This window comes from Athene noctua, chromosome 4, assembly GCF_965140245.1.
Source record: "Athene noctua chromosome 4, bAthNoc1.hap1.1, whole genome shotgun sequence".
NCBI lineage: Eukaryota > Metazoa > Chordata > Aves > Strigiformes > Strigidae > Athene > Athene noctua.
In genome coordinates, this window is record NC_134040.1 from 69,299,998 (window position 1) to 69,316,728 (window position 16,731).

A 16,731-nucleotide genomic window follows, 5' to 3' on the forward strand; every position below is an offset into this window, starting at 1 on the left:
TAATGACTATACATATTACTTTATAGCCATTGACAGATTATACAAAGCAAGTATAGTGTGACTTCTGTCAAGAATTTACTGACTGATTTTATGTTCAATTTAATATATTAAGTCATACACTAAACTGATACATAATCTCTTTCAATGTCAGACTTAGTTTATAAAGTCTTCTAAAATCTCTGTTTTCAAGCAGTAAGATTGGCTTTGTGATCCTCTAATGCTTTGTGCTTGTAATTTAAAAATAATTCCTATCACCAATGCTTCTATTTAGACACTTCCAACAGTTACGTAGTAAATACATGTAAAGCAGTGCATTGAAAATAGGCCCTATAACTGAATGGTCTGTTAAATGTTTTGATTCAGGTATTTATTTTTCTGCACATACAGCTTTGGCTACCAAGTAAAATTAGTGTGATTATTATCATTAGATAAACACGTGCTGGGGGTGCTAAAAACTTGAAGCCGTTGGCTTCAAGTAGAGGTCTCCCTTCCACCAAGTGCATCAAGCACATCATACTTGTATGACACTCCAGCCTAACTGAACTCGGAGATCAGAGAAAGGCATGTGGATCTTATATGTCCAGTCAGTTATAAAATCTTTGTTTTCACCTCTTCTTCTCTCCCTGACTAAAGAAGCTATCATTGTATAAGTGCATGTGCTCTGATGGAAGACATAACAAGCAAATTTATTCATAATCATTCTAGCCTGTCAGATAGCATTCACAAAAGAATAAACTGTAAAATAATTATTTATAATTGTTGCTGATTGTGTCAGATGGTCAAATATGTACACATTCAAACTAGGATTTTTTGCCTTTTGCTTAATTTTCTTGCTCCTTTTTTCACCTCTAATTCTGTATTTGACACTACGAAGAAAATGGAAGCTTAAATATGTTAATTCCACCACAAGGCGAGGGCTTTGGCTCAGCACAGAACTGCTTTGTCTAAGGATATCAAAAGCCATTTTGTTTTGTATAAAAGTAATCACATATTTGTGGGGTTTTCACTGGACTGAATTGTAGCTTCAGAATATGGTCCAGTGGAGTACTGATGTGATCCATCTGACAAGTGACTGAAACACATACCTCACCAGCTTTTCAGAACAGCTGTCAAGAAGCTTCCAATATGCAATTTTTTGATAACAGTCTTGGTACGGATGCTTTCACTGCTTGCTGTGAAATAGAGCAGCCACTCAGCCTTTCCTGTGCCGTGTGACACACAGGGTGCATCATGTGCTATTCCCATGTGACCTAGCACATCAAGCATGTCACCTTCATGAGAGAGACACGAGACAGAGATTAATAAATCTGTTTTCTCATCATCAGGCTTATTGTTTCCCATCTGCACTGAGTCTTTTTCTGCATAAAGCTGTCCCAGATTAAACTCATACTGAGCAGATTCCTCTAAGTTGAATTAAAATGCAATGTTAAACAATCAAAGAACCATATGTTCTTGTCTCAGGATGTTTTAAAAAGAAAATTGTCTACACAGAGATGACATAATATGACAGAAATTGAAAGAAAAGTTACGCATTTTACTCATCACTAACTTTCAGATTACAGCTGACCCCTAAAGAAACGGTTTAGCTAAGAACCAAGCAAAAATAAACAGACTTTTTAGCTATATATTTTAGCTCCGCTTAGAACATGTTTTAAAGGTAAATAACCAGAGTAGCATTTAGGACCTCAGGACTTGAGGAGGCATGGCAGAGAGTGCCTCTGACTCCTGGTAACAGTGCAAGCCGTGGCTGGCAAGGAGAGGCCCAAAGTGTGAGCTAGCTGCTGGTAGCTGTTGTCACAGTGCTGATGTGGGATGTTGGTTTTGTTGCTAAATCCCTGCCCTCACTTTTGATACAAATGTATGCCCTGTATATTACTGCAATTTCGTGTGTGTAATGCTGTCTATCACAGTTATCACCAAAAGGTATTACAGTATCGATTATGATGCCTGCATTCTTTATTATGTAGAAAGCCTTTTTTGGTCTGCATCTAATGTGGGTAGGATGGAGTCCAAGGTGAACTACATCAGCATGGATTTAAAGTCAAGAGCGCAACCAGCAAATACGAAGTCCCACGACAGATTCTGCCATTGAAAATCTGGCACATGAGGATTTCCAGCTAGACTTTGGACAGAGTCCTGGGCAAGAGGCTTAGAAATAGTCAGCCAGTGCTAACAACTCTGCTTCAGAGAGGAACCAAACCAGGTTCTAAACAAGTGTTTGAACATTCACGGGTACATACATCTTCAGGCTCTTCTGGAGGAAAAAGTAGTGTACCTTTGCTTTAGGAAATTTGACAAGATACATAAGTAACAGTATTTCAGAGGATTGTGAATACCTGTTACCTTCACACAATCAATTCTCACCATATTACTTTATATTATGGTGATTAAAAGAAGACATCCCTTAACTGGCGTCTCTATTTTTAACACCAAAGACTGTTGAAAATTAGTTGTTTAATTACATACATCAATACTTCCCAGTAATTTTGAAACAAATTAATATTTCCCTTTAAAATGTCTTTCCTTTTTGACTGACTGTATCTTCTATGTAAAAAGACAGTGAAACTGCTTATCTATATTAAGGCAGCACCTTTGTGGCACTGTTCTGGGGCTGGGAAAAGTTGCTGCAGCAACAACGCAAGTTATGTAACACTCCATTCAATGAAGGATGAGTAAGCTGGTTTGCAGGGGGCTGCAATCCCAAGCGCTCCATTTCTGTTGGTTTCTGTCCCTGCTTGCAAAGTGGAATAGACGCTATTATAATAGGTTTTAAAATTCTCTGGGGAGAGTAGTTTAGACTTACAATACTGAATGGTAATAATAGAGAGAGAATAATTCTAAACTTTTCTTGATACCACATTTTACTTGGCATGTTTGAAGTGGCAATAATCAGATTTTATTTATTTTACAGAACCAAAAATATTGCTGATGCTTGCAAAGTGTAGCAAGACTTATCTGTATTAATGTAATTTATACAGCATGCGTCACCACACTAAGCAGTAAGTCATTAATGAGCATCCAGGATTAACAGACTTTTTGTTAAATTTTCAGAATTTACCTCTTCTGGCCTCTGTCTTTTTTTTTTTTTTTTTTGTGGTTCCTCCAAAGCCTGGTTCTGGCAACAGAGGTTTAGGAGCATTTTGGACTTGTGTATTCAGAGCTGAGTGGAAGGGAAACAGCTGTAATGGAACGCAAAGTGTCATCCACATCTAAGTGACAGGTAGGCAAAGTGTGACCTAGGAGACTTGGCTTTTAACCCGTCCTGTCCTGGCTATAAAACCTACATTCTCGGGAGAGAATCTTCAGAGAGATTTATGCTCTATGAAGTACAGAAATACTTATCCGAGCATTCAGCTGTTCCAGGATTTGAGTGATCCTTTTTATGCATTGACAAGTTTCTGACAAAGTTCCATCTATTTCTGCATTAAAAATCTGGCTCCTTTTCTGACTGAAGTTTCATCAATTACATTGTCTTTCTCTGCATGTGAAGAGTCTGATCCTTAGTCAGAATATTACAAATAAGGTTTCACTTCTCATGTGCCACATTTTTATTTCCTGTATTTCCTAGAAGAGTGAGGACTGTAGACACACTATCTTGCTGTAAATGGTCTTTGCTTGACAGATGGTATGGCTTTTTTCTCTACATCTGCTCGTATTTTGCACTCATCGGTTAGTGAAAAATCACTGTGTCTGCTTTGCCAGGTGTTCTTTACAGCCAAGCTCTGTTTTGGGGTACGTACTGACTGTGAAAGTTATATTGTAGTCCTTTGCTGATCCTCCCCATTGTTTTTTTCACAAATAACCTTCAGAACACTAGTGTCTTAATGTTTTGTTATCAATTTTAGACCATAGTGACCGTCACACACATAACAGAAACTATTGAGAACTAATTTTGCACTGAGCATCAGCCAACATGTAGGGTGCATTTACACTGCCATTTTTGCTCAGATCAGAAGAGCATTTTTGAAGTCGGTATCCCAGTTGTCCTCGATGACTTTGTCTTGCTTCACATTTTGGAGTGGCATCTGGGCATACAAATTGGATTGTTTTCAGATGAAACTAAACCAGATGTTTTTCAGACACACATTCAGTGTCCTCCAACCACTGACACTCAGTCTGCTGTCAGGACCAGATTATAACTAGTCCAAAATAAAACCCTGTAAAATGCTCATGATGTGGACATCAGGCTCTGTAAGACAACTGGTTTAGTCTATGATTTTTCCCCCCACTGGTCAGCACTACTTGCTAACGCAGATGTACCACAGAGTGGCAGCCATGGTGTTTGCAACTTTAAGTTTCTCAAGACTGTTCTTTGAGAAATACAGTCCGATGCTTATTTCTGGAGCTGGATGCCTAGATTCTCATTAGCATTGATTACTATGTCAACCATGACATCTTTCATCTTGTCCAGCCACACCCTGCTATTCACTTTCAGTGTACTGTCATCACTGTACCCTCACTTTTCTGTCCTTCAGCTTTGGTTGAGTGGATTGACCTTAATGACTGGGGCATTTGGTGAGGATGGTGGAAGTGAAGAATCAAAAGTGGTAAGATCATCCAGGCTGAAAGATTTATGTCGGGTATTCAGTCTTATAGATGAAGTGGTTAAGAGCGTTCAAAATGGTGATCCCTTCTGAGAACGGACCTCCAGACCGGGTCAGACGAGCATTACGAGATTCAGTCTGCTGTTACAGAGGGATCAACTGATCAGATTATCAGGCCAGTAGACAGTCACCTCTTGATGTTTATTTTAAAGAGCAAGCAGCTTCTCCAGCCACTGAATGACTGGCTCCAAAGCACCAGCATGTCCTCCACCTCACCTCTTCTGCCACTACTGGACGTTGAGTTTGCAGTCCACTATTGTAATGATCTATTACAACTATTGCATGATCGCCATTTGCTGTGTCCCATCTCCAGTTTCCTGAAAAGAGCAAGAAGCTGTTGTGATTCTGCTTGCTACCTAGCCGGTTAAAAAGGAGCACTCACAATTGTTTTCTCTTGGTGGGTGCATGGTGGTGTCATCCTGCTGGTAGGCAAAACCATACAAACAGCTCTTGCCCCCAAATTAAACAAACAAACATAAAGCTCCAAGTGACCCCCAAATACTGTAGCATTATCTAATTATTTTGGTGATGAAATAGATCAGTTAAAGAGAAATGAGTGAAAATAGGTGCCGCCACAGCACAGGTACCTTCCTGCAAAAATGTTCTTGCTTGCCTGGTCAAAGACTTAAGTCAAAGATCAGATTGTCAAAGGGAATTGCAGTACTTCTACAATTTTATGCCTGGGGTCTCTCCGTTACAGAGACCATGACTAGAAAAAAAGTCAGATTAAAACTTTCCCGGACAGGTGACTGGAATTTGTGCGTGGAGCAAAAAATACATGTCCCTCGTGAGCTTCCCAAAACCCCCACGGATTTTTGTTTGGCGTGAGGGAGGAGGGGAGGCTGGAGCGGCCGCGTCCTCGGTGCTTCGCCGTCAGCCCGGAGGGGGAACGGCCCCGTCCGACACAGGTGGTCGCTTTGTTCGCGCTTGCTCCAGTGCGCGAAAACGTTGCTGTGAATCACAGGTTGGTGGTTGATGTGCGATATGCAGGGGACGCACATGGACGTGGGTATGCACACCAACACAGAGAGAGAAAGACGTAAAATGTATGTTATAAATATACGCATAGGCGCGCGCTCATTCTACGGGCAGATGACCCGCGGGGGGCGCATGTGCCCAGACATACCTGCGGGTCCCGCCGCCGCGCACAGGCCCACCGGCCGCCCCCGCGCGCGGGGCAGGGCCCTCAGCCTGCCCCGGCGCCTTACCACGTGCTGGGGGCGGGGCAGGGAGCGCGGGCAGCCAATGGGGAGCGCCGGAGGGGCGCGGCGCGTTCGCGTCCCCGTCGCGCCGCGCTGTGCCGTGCCCCGTGCGGCGGCGGGCGGGCGGCTGTCAGCGCCGCCGGGCGGGCGGGCTCGCTCGGCCCCTCGGTCAGGTGACGGGCGGTTGCCGGAGCGGCGCGGCTGAGCGGGCCGGAGCTCGCCTCGCCTCGCCTCCCTTCCCCTCGTCTCGCCTCCGCGCAATGCTGGGCGGCTCCGCGGCGGCGGGGATGCTGCCGCGGCCGCCGCCGCTCGCCGCCCGCTGAGCCGCTGCGAGAGGCGCGGTGGGGCCGCCGCCGTGCGGGGCGGCGGCGGGGGCAGGGCGGCAGCATGGCCCCTACCCTGCTCCAGAAGCTCTTCAACAAAAGGGGCGGCGGCGCGGCGGCCCCCCACGGCCGGGCTCTCGGGGAGGGGCCCGCCTTCAGGTGAGCGGCCGGGGCGGGGCGGGTCCGGGCTCGCCGGAGCCAGCTCCACAGGGGCCCCGGGGGCCGCCGCGGGGTCGGGGGTGGCCAGGCTGCCGGGGAGGGGCCGGCGGGGAACGCGACAGGCGCTGACCCCGGCCGCCTGCTGAGGGGCCGCGGCGCAGGTGTGAGCCGCAGCCCCCCCCGGGGTCCCCCACCGTGAAGTTTCCGCAGGGGCCGGGGGGAGCAGCCCGCGGGGAGGGGTCACCCTCGGGGGGACACACGGACGCCGCGCCGGGGGGGGCTCTTCTGCCGCCTTTCCCTCTCGTTGGATCTCTCAGCCATTTTATATCCGAGCTGGCGGTGGCACGGCAGGGAGCTGCGAGCCCCTCCCCGCCCGGCCCCTCGGCAGCACCGGGGGAGAGGCGCCAGGCCTGCTCCCTCCCTGCGTCTGTATGGGATCGCTGCGATAACTCGTGTTCAGGTCTCATCAGCACGGGGAAATCAAAAAATGGCTTAATTGTTGTGACCTAAATACACGTGCATAGTCTGGTGACCCACTGAGCATCAGGTACCTTTCACTACTTTCTCAGCTTGTGGTATCGCAAACCCTTAAAGGTGAGGTTTAGTAGCTATTGCTACTTTAGGGCCCGAATATGTAATCTTCATATCATATGGAATTCTTACTGTTTTCTGAACCTTCGGGGACAGCATTTTGCTCAAGCTGGTGGTTTAGAGCTTTGTTACTTTCAGCATCTGTTCCGCTCACAAGACCGAACTGGCCCTGGTAAGCACAGAGACTATCACATGTGTGTCCGGCAAGTTCTGTGGCTTTTCTTTAGTTCGGCATGACTAGTCCTGTGATCAGGTAGTATACAGGATAGAACTGGAATCTGGGCTTTCCCTGATGGAACTTAACGGTAAAGGAGTGGGATGGAAGATACCTTGATCCACAAAGTTCTATAGCGCCAAGTATGAAAGATCACAGTCACGGAGCCACTGAGCTTTCAAAGATGCTCTATGTGGGCCATGGCCATATGTGTGCCCAAAGTTGGAAGATCATGGTGAAAAATGGAGTAGCATCAAAATGGCATTAGGGTGTTTGAGTTACAGGCTGATTCCATTGAAAGCGGTAGGACGCAGTACTGGCTTTGCATTCACATCAGAGAACAGGGCTGGTGAATTTCAGGAGGCTGTAAAGTCTATATGCTGTACTTGCTAATTACTTTTTGTAGCACTTATTTAAAAGAAAACAAATATGTTTTCCACATTTAAACTGAGTGACAATTCCCAACTCTATGATTTTGCCGTGTACTTAAAATCTTATCAAGTGCTCTATATCACAGAACAATGCTATTAGTTCCATTTTTAAGGTTATTGGATTTGTTGATGATCTCCATGAAGACAGATTGCTTGCACAGTGTGTCCCTCATTAAAATCAGTAAGATTGCTCCATCTGGAGTATTTTCTGAGGTTAAAGGTTCTATGTGTGTTGGTCTTACTATTCCTTAGGTAAGTTATTCCACACTTGGTTTTCAGTTTGAATAACATTTAAGTGATGTAAGACTTCAAACAAAAACTGTTATCATTAAAATACTATTGTAGGTACCCTTCACTTTTTATCCCCTATTTTCCCCCATTCCCTTGCTATCTTGATTAGGTTTTTGGCAGACTTAAGGTTAATAAAGTTATTTGAAGCATTTTGCATATTGGGGTTTTTTTGCCTGTTAATACTGCTTTAAGCATTTTCCTTATGACTTCTAAATGTGCTGCAATGTTTTTTCTTTCTAGTCATCTGTTGATACCTGCAGGAGCATACTTACTGGATCTTAGAAGCTCTACTACGATGTTTTTAATAGACTTTCTGTTGAACAGTAATCTCCGTTTGAATGGAGGGGTGTGATAGACCCAAGTAAAAGGGGAAGACTTAATCCTCTGGTAGCTTCTGTATTAAGCATATGCTGCTGGTCACCCTTAGAGGCAGAGCGGCAGGATCATTTTCTGCTTTAATAGCAAGCCTGTATTTTTAGGATTTGTTACTTTTAGTCCCTCTTCATGTTTTGGTTAGTAAGGTCCCTCCACATCCGGTATATTTTGCTGTACATAGCTCTCTTAAGTGGCCCTGTAAGAACAATAACAATCAGTATCCTTGGATTTGAATTGTTATGAAAGTCTTGAAAGCCTAAGTGTATTTACGCACCCTCTTTATCCAGAACAATAGCAGAATCACCAAAAATCTCCTCAAATTAACTTGACAACTTTTTCCAGTACATTGGAAGGAAGGAAGCTTTGCATTTTCTAGTCTTCCCTGGAACACCAGGAGAGGCTCTCTTGCAGAGGGCTGTCAACCAGGCTTGAGGTTTACCTGTAACAGGTACTGCATGTGCTTGTTCTGTTTCCCTCTCTCCTTTATGGGAGCTAAATCTTGACCGAATGTTGCTGTTGCTTTCTCTCTTTGGCTCTAAAGAAAACAGCAAGTTACAAGGTCCGTGCTGCTTACCAGGATGAGCTGGCACAGCTTCAAAGAGAAAGAGAGACATGATGCCTGTAGCTGAGCCACAGGAAATAGTTTCTTGGGTGCATGAGCATTAACATCTTAATTTGGATCAGGAGTGCCCTTTTAAAGAAAACCCCTCAATTGTCTCCACTTAGAGCACTTTGGCTCATATAGACAAGTGGCTTTGGTGCATAAGCTGGATTCCTGTTGGAATGAATGAAATTAGAATGTGTGTTCCAACCACTAATGGGCATTCAGTCCCTGGGACCAGGCTACAGCTGGTCAAAAGTAAAACCCCAGAACACGTATAGTGTGGGTGTCAGGTCCTTAGCACCAATTAATTCATTCAGTGGATCTAGGCCTCTTGGGCTACACTACATGTTCTTGTAAACACAACCCTTACTTGCTGGGTGAGGAGAAAGTAAACATGAGGTGTAGATGTTAATATAGAGCTATTAGGATGGTAGGATTTCCTGCTGGTCTATGCCTCCCTTCAAAATAATGGCAGCATGAAGTGGTAGAAAGATAGTAGTTAGAATTCTAGAATATCTTAATTCTTTTTTTAAAAAAAGAAATTATAAACCAGCTGGAGAACAGATGGGTATTAGTGACATGATACTGTATTTGTTCTAAGCAGTTTTGTACACAGATCTTCAGCTTCTGGTTTCTGTTACTACTGCTTTTTGCTTCCCTTAACTAAAAATATCTGTATATGTGTTTGTGTATGTATGTGTATAGTGCATACATAAAAATATATGTGTATCTGCATACACATACCTTTTAACAGAGACATCTGAGTGACTGAGATATTTCTATATATCTATAGATACATATCTATCATATACTTACCATATTTCTTTTTAGCTTCCAGCGGTCTGGGGAAATCCTAATTACTTTGTGTGTGAGAAATGTGTATTTATGTGGCTAAATTCCCCTAATATTTCTTATTTCCTTATCAAGTGTTGTAAGATTGCTTTAGAGTAGTTTGTACAGGTTTTTGGAGTGCTACTAGGGTCATGTGCTCAGCAGAATGCTAGCTATTACTGCAAAACCAAAGCATCCTATTCCCCATGAATTTTAAAGATTGAGTATTTCATAAGCACGTATCTCAAGACCAGAATGTCTCAAGTGCTAAGCATATATTTGAGTAAGGTGTTAGGGATGGCTCTAAGGACATGGATATGGGTTGCAGATAGTTTGTGCTTCAATTTATAGCAGTTCCTCTGTAATTGTGTTTATCTGAATCTAGAATGAGATTTCACATCAGTGCTTTTCTGTACTTTTGAATGTGAAGGATTGCTGCTACACTTAAATTGAGGGCTAAGGTTTCACACTAATTTCTGATTTTGATAGTTTTGGTGGTTTTTTAATGAAGTACCTATATCCAGGGATGTAAGAACAAAAAGCAGTGCCTTGGAGTTTGTGGAAGACTCTGCTTTTACTGCTAAATATTGTAATTTCTGCACTGCAACCTCTGATGAAATTTCTTTGATATTGGTATGTTTATTGAAGGAATGTTGTAAAACAGGGAATAACTTCATTTTATGTAGATTCTATTAAAAAAAAAAAAAAAGAGGTGTTATTTCAGCTGTGTCTGAAACTTGCAAACGGGCTGTTTCTTCAGCTTTAAGTATCAGCTGCTCCTTCTGGTGTCTGTAATGGAGTGGATGTCATGTTGTAACTGCAGGATATCTATCTGGTAAGAGTTTGTTAGCTTTGGTATATGAGATCATTTGTTTGGCAGCTGATACTAGTAATTCCTTTGGTCATAGCGCTGAAATGCTTGGTGAGATCCTACTCGCTAAGCATTATTTCACAGCATTTATAACCAGCCTGGCAGTGTTCCACCTTCTGAAAAAGGAAAGCAGGCAGTAGTGAGCTTTGAGTCTGCTTGCATGTCAGTTTATTATATCTTTGTTAAAATGAAAGACTCCTCAGTAAATTCTTGTAGCTTACTTGAGTTTCTCTTGAGCTTCTTGCAGTTTTGTAGACATCTACACAGCAATAATGCTACTGAGCACCCATGTACATCTTCATACATGGAAATATTATTAAGCATCTGGTTACAAAGCCTTCAAAAAGCATTTGAAAGAGAATCACTATTTTATATCAGGTAGAAAGGGTGATGCAGTTTAGGGCCAGATCTGAGCATGGAGGCAAGGAAGGTTCAACAGCAAGTCTAAGCCATTTACCTCATCACTGACAGCTGAAGGTGAGCCTCAAGGTGCAGTATTATGCCTCTGCACTGGCATTAGCCATTCCTCAGTAATGAGAGCTAAAGAGTAAGTTTTAGCAGAAAGAGATTTATTACAATCTTGCTCAAGAAAACAGCTCATTTGAAAGTATGGTCTTGACGTGGAAACCATGCCTTCAGCTTGAGGCTGTTTTGAAGGAAAAAAAACCCACCTCAAGTCCTCCAGATTTTGAGCTTTGCAAGAACCAAGGCTGTTCTTCTGAAGTTGTTTAGATTTCCCCTCCCCTAAATAGATTTGTGTCACTGAACAACCTCGTGGTTTCCTCTAGCTTTGCTCTGACAATAACTTTCGTACTCTCTTAAAGTTGCAAAAAGACACTCCCTTCTTTTTTCTTCTTTCTTTTTTGCCACAGATGGCTAAAACACTGTGTGAAAATGCTGCTGATGTTTGGAGAGGAATGGTTGTACCTTGGTTATTTAATTCCATGAAAAGATGCATGCTTGCCTGACTGATCAAATTGGTTTTGCCAGTGGGTTATCTTATTTGTGATTTACAAGTAACTTCTCCATGTGGCATAACCAGCTATTAGTTTATTTCCTACACACCTGATTCTTGAATTGATGCACAGATGGATGGTAGTTTCTTGATTCCTTATTTTTAGGGTACTTTTGCTGTTTACATGTCCAAAACTGGGTAGGTGAGTACTCTGCCACATACTATGCTCAGTAGAAAGTGATTTGGGGAATAGCAACAGAAAGCCTTGGAGCTACCTTCCCTTGTCGGTGCACAACTTAAAGCAGAATACACTACAGTTGAAAGCAATGATGCTAATACTGGTAGGGGAATCCTTTGTTGATGTGAGCGAGAAAATAGAGCTGCTTGGGGCTGAAAAATGTGGTCATTCGTTCATAAAAGCTGAATTTGTAGAGGAACTTTTTAACAGCCGATGCAGAGCTTTACTGGCAGTAGAGCCTGGCTTCATGTAACTGTGTCATCTTTCTTATGTAAACTTAGTTGAAGTAGCAGAATAGCTTTATTAAAACTTGAGATGGAAGAGGTTTGACAAAAATTTTGTAATCATTAGTCAACATGTCATCCTACTTTGACATTTTGTTATGTAGGTGTTCCAGTGCATGGTAGTGGCCTTTAGCTGTAGCTTTTGGTCTGAACGTTGAATAACAGCAAACCAAAAGCCTCGAGCGAGTAGATGTGATAAAACAGCTGGACTCAGAGGGGCCAGAAAATAGAGTAATTGTTTTCATAAAAGCAATTTATTTCTTGTTCTGGCATTTCAGTAGCATTCAAGCTGCTGAGGACTTCTTTTGCAAAGATAATTTTTTGGACTAACGCTGACTATGTGTGCTACAAACCTTGGTGACATACCTGTTCCTTTAGGTATTCCTTCTGACACTAACAGTCATAAACTTTCATTGTAGATGAAATCTGGAAATCTACTTTGCACCTTAGTGATATTTGGGATAGCTTCTGAAGAGAAGACTGAGTTTTAGAGACATGTATTGGATGTTATATTTGTCAACAGTTGTCTCTGCTAAGTACACCCTTGATTAAGAGCTTGTTGTCTTGCATGATGCTTAGACAAAATGTTGTAAGAAGAATGTTCTTATGCTATCCTAATTATCAATATTTGATATGTGAGGGTTTCCATGGGTACGCTTGTTAGGCAAAAGGTGAGGAATACAATTCTGTAAGATGGTGGTTAACAGGCTTGCTAGAGAGAATAAGCGAGAAAAGGAGGACTCTGAATTGAGTGAAGACAGCAAATGTGTCTGTCTCCACCATTGCCTTCGCTTCCTGCAATGGTGTTCTGATTACTGCTGATCTGACTGACAGACATGGATGTAGTTGTTCACCTTTGCCTGTTGTGAATCAACTCCTCTGTGTGTCCTCTGCCTGCTTCCACTTCTTCATCTTCAGACCCAAATTCTTCGTTCTTCTTTCTCCTTACCTTAACAGTGCTCGCTGCCTTTCTTGCCTCACTCCATTTGCCCTATTTGTATGTGTTTGTCACTCAGATACCTTAGCAATGTCATATGACCTCAATCTTGCATATAAAAACAAAACAAGCTCCCTCTCAGAGTGCAAGGCAAAGCATTCTTGAGGCACCGAGAAGACTAGCTTAGGAGTTTCAGTTAGTGCTTGTGCCTTCCCCACTACAATTAGGGCAAGTATGGGTGCTTTTATGTGACCAACAGCCAAAATAATCTGTTTTGTCAGTTAGCATGCTTCCTGGATATTGGTGAGATTCTTAGAATTGTACTCATAAATGGGCATAAGGTCTTTACATCACATTTGCTGCTGTTAAAACTGACTCATGATTTTCCTTCCATAGACTACGCTGAAGTGAAACTTCAACTGCCTATGATGTAATTACTGAATCAGTATGGAGCTTTCTCTGCAGAATGTTTTCACCTCAATGCAATACACTTCAACTTTTCTCCTCCAAGGTGCTCAGTGAAGTTTCACACATGCTAATGAAATCAGCTGTACGAAGTAAACAATCTGACAATATTTACTTTTCTAATAGAGGTGCTAATAAGCTGAATTTGGTATGAACACTTTCAAATTAGAAATCTGAACACTTTAGTACTTTAATATTTTATAATGAAGTCAGGAAGTTTCTTACAATGAGAGCTCTTAGCTTTTATTGTCATTAAGTTTACTGACTTTTAGGAAAGAAAACAGTGACTTTAATGAACTCAGTGGTATGGATTTCTGTGCAGTCTGCACTGAATTCTGAATGCAGATATTATCTGACACCTTGAATTGCACAACTTTTGACGTTGGGTGTATGAATGTACAGCTTCAGGAGTACAGAAAATCTGAGCAGAGTACATTAGATTATGTTTTTGAAGGAATCCACAGAGAGAATGATCTACAAACTGTTGAATAGATAGTTCTAAGCAGGTTATTCTTAAATTCTTATTCTTTCACTGAACGTGGATGTTTTTAGGGAATTTAATGTTGTAATGTTAAAGTGCTCTGTGGTCTGGAAAAGACAGTTACGGAATATTTTTTTTAAATCTACAATTTGAAGGAATTGGCTAATGTTCAGACAGATTTTTGTGTTTGTCTTCTGTTTTCCTGTCTATGCACAGGAGCTTGTCCAGCTCTTGCTGTTTAGTTGAGTTCTTGTCTCTGTCATCTTTCCTTGCCTTTCCTTTCATGTTCTTACAAAATGACCTTCTAAATTCTTCACATTTAACACTCTGCTCTCTAACTTGCACTCTAAAATGGGTTGTGCTTTTTAAGACAAATCGTACTGTAGGAAAGGTCATGGGCCTTTTGTTTCTGAAGTCCTGGCTTCTTTAACATGACAGGGTTAAACAAGCTGGACGGAGACCTGTTAATCTGCTGGCAAGGAAAGTTGGTAAGCTCTGGTCAAGACACAAGGAAGAAGCAAATTAGGTGCAGAAATCTCTGCTCAGCTGTACAGCAGTGGGGCTAGTCCATGTGTGTTAAGGCTCTGGTCTTGGCAAATGGCTGCAGTGGTACAAGATGCTATTGCATTTTCCCATGCTGTGTTGAAATTGATTATTGGTTGGACATTTGTCACTAGTGTTGATAGAATAGAGAGCGTTGGAGCCTTCCTGGGTCATGTCTGTGTAAAGGTCAGTGATATAACCATCTCTTGCAGTAGTTTGTGTTAAGCTGCCAGACTTCATGCAGAAATGGTTATGGAGGGCTCATGTGTTCTAGTCCTCAGCTGTGTTGAGAAGACTGGAATAAAGAGCTGGGAATTGTAACTACTTCAGTTCACTTGGCAGACAACTGTAGTGACATGCATCTGAGTTCTTACTCGATCTTGGCTTTTAGCCTGGAGGAAGGCTGTTCTCACATGGTATCCAGTTCAAACAGCTTCAAGAGTACCAGCCTCTGCCTTACCAACTGTTAAGAGAGTTTTTGAATCACATCAACTTAAAGAGTTGGAAAAATTAACCCTCTCTGATTATAAAGATATTTATGACATCTGGCTGTGGATATACAGCACTTACTAAGCTCTAAAACAATTTCATGTATGATTCTAAGTTCTGGAGTGGGTGAGTAACACCTGATGACTTAAGTATTTGGGAGACTCGGGGATGTAAGTTAGTCATCCACTGTGGACTAGATCAGAGTAAAGTTTATTTCAGAAGCAATTTGGATACTAAAGTTCTTGTGTTCAGAAGTTCCTGTGTGCAGTCTTACAGACAGGAGTATGTTTGGGAATGCTTTTGAATGGAACTAGGAAAATAATACATATTTGAACACCAGATTTTTCTGTTTGTCACTTGATGGTAGCACTTGGTAACTGTAAAATGCCTGTGTATAGCTGAACTGGATAATGGGTCTAGGGGTGGGTATGCAATGGAGAGGAAAATGAGAAAAGAACACTGTATTTTGTAGTGGACGTGGGGTTTTGAATCAGTCAATTCAATGAACCTGTGTACACATTGATACTCCATCTGCCTGATTTCTTTGTTTTTAAGTAAAAAAACCACCTGGATAGAATGTCAGAGATGACTTGAACCTCTGAATTAAACTTTGCTTACTGCTTAAAGAAATAATTGTATATTTGTATTGAAATGTGGTGTTGGCATGTGAACTAGAAATCTGATTGAAGCAGTGGCTTTTTGTTTGCATTACTGAAGCACTAAAAGTTGGCTAGAGTGTAGACTTCATTAGAGTTGGATCCTTGGGCCCTGTTTTGACTAGAAAAGAAAGTGAGAGTTTTGTTTGTTTTTTAATGAAGTTGTCCTGAATTTGTAATTGTTATGGCAGCTCCTAGTGAGTCTACTCTAGTAGACTTCATCTCAGGAGAAAGATCCATTCTAAAGGACTTTCCTATGCAGTGTTTTACTGGGGGATACTGAAGGAGCTTGACCAATTCTTACCTTCTCATGAGGAGAAAGGTTTCTAATTTGTCTGAATAGATAATTGCTACATAAGCTCACTGACTGAAATTTTCATTTGTTTCTATCACTGAATCTTCAATGTGTGAAGAATTTTCCTATTGCATGACGTTGTTGCAACTGGCTTTTTTTCTTTGAGTTTTGTCTGGATATTTCATATCTGATGGACTGCTACTTGGCAGCTAAATCTTAGCATGTTACTGGGTGTGGTCAACTGTAATTATGTATGAACTTGGCTGTATAAACTTTAAAATCTAAAATAATACCAGTACTTTTGAGAAAATGTTTAGGATCCTATGTGAGTAGTTAGAGCGGTTGGTCTGCTTTAAGGAAGAGGCTATTTCATAACCTAATGACTATTTATACATTCAAAGTCCTACGCAATTGGTGGTAAACAGAATGTAACTCTTGCATAGTGTATTGCAGCAAGGTTACGTTTGCCCATGCCGGTCAGCTGCAGGACTGTGGTTTGTTTCGTTGGTTTTGTGTGTAGTCTTTTTCATTGAGAAGGTATTATGGTATGTGGGATTTAATTACCCTGATCTTCTGTACAGGGCCCTAAGACATAGCTCCTCCTTCCCTTTCTAGTGAGACTTGAAAATAAATGTATGTAAGCCTTCAAGTTCGGGGCTGGTTACTGGAAAGCTACTTTCCATGCTGTCTCCAGGAGAGGGTTAAGGAAAATGTTTTGGATGGAATAGACAGATTATTATAACAAGAGGAGCAAAACATTTTTGGCTAAAACAAGTGAAAAATGCTGGAGCTGACGTTATATCCGTCCACGTTATCACTTCAATCTAAGACAGGATTTCCTGGCATTCATCTAGACAGAAGCAATGGACTTTGCTGTTCATGCTATAGCAAC

General features: G+C 41.9%; 1 protein-coding gene across 3 annotated transcripts in view; it reads left to right on the forward strand.

Annotated features, from left to right (window-relative positions):
* The first annotated feature begins 5,928 nt into the window (after window positions 1-5,928).
* FNIP2 (folliculin interacting protein 2) overlaps window positions 5,929-16,731 on the forward strand; it is a 50,506-nt gene continuing 39,703 nt past the window's right edge. For 2 of the 3 annotated variants that reach the window (XM_074905689.1, XM_074905691.1), the window contains exon 1: window positions 5,929-6,288. In XM_074905689.1, the coding sequence (XP_074761790.1) occupies window positions 6,194-6,288 (95 nt within the window). In that variant the 5' untranslated portion in view covers window positions 5,929-6,193. The remainder of the gene's footprint in view (window positions 6,289-16,731) is intronic. The other variant, XM_074905692.1, reaches the window with a different exon arrangement.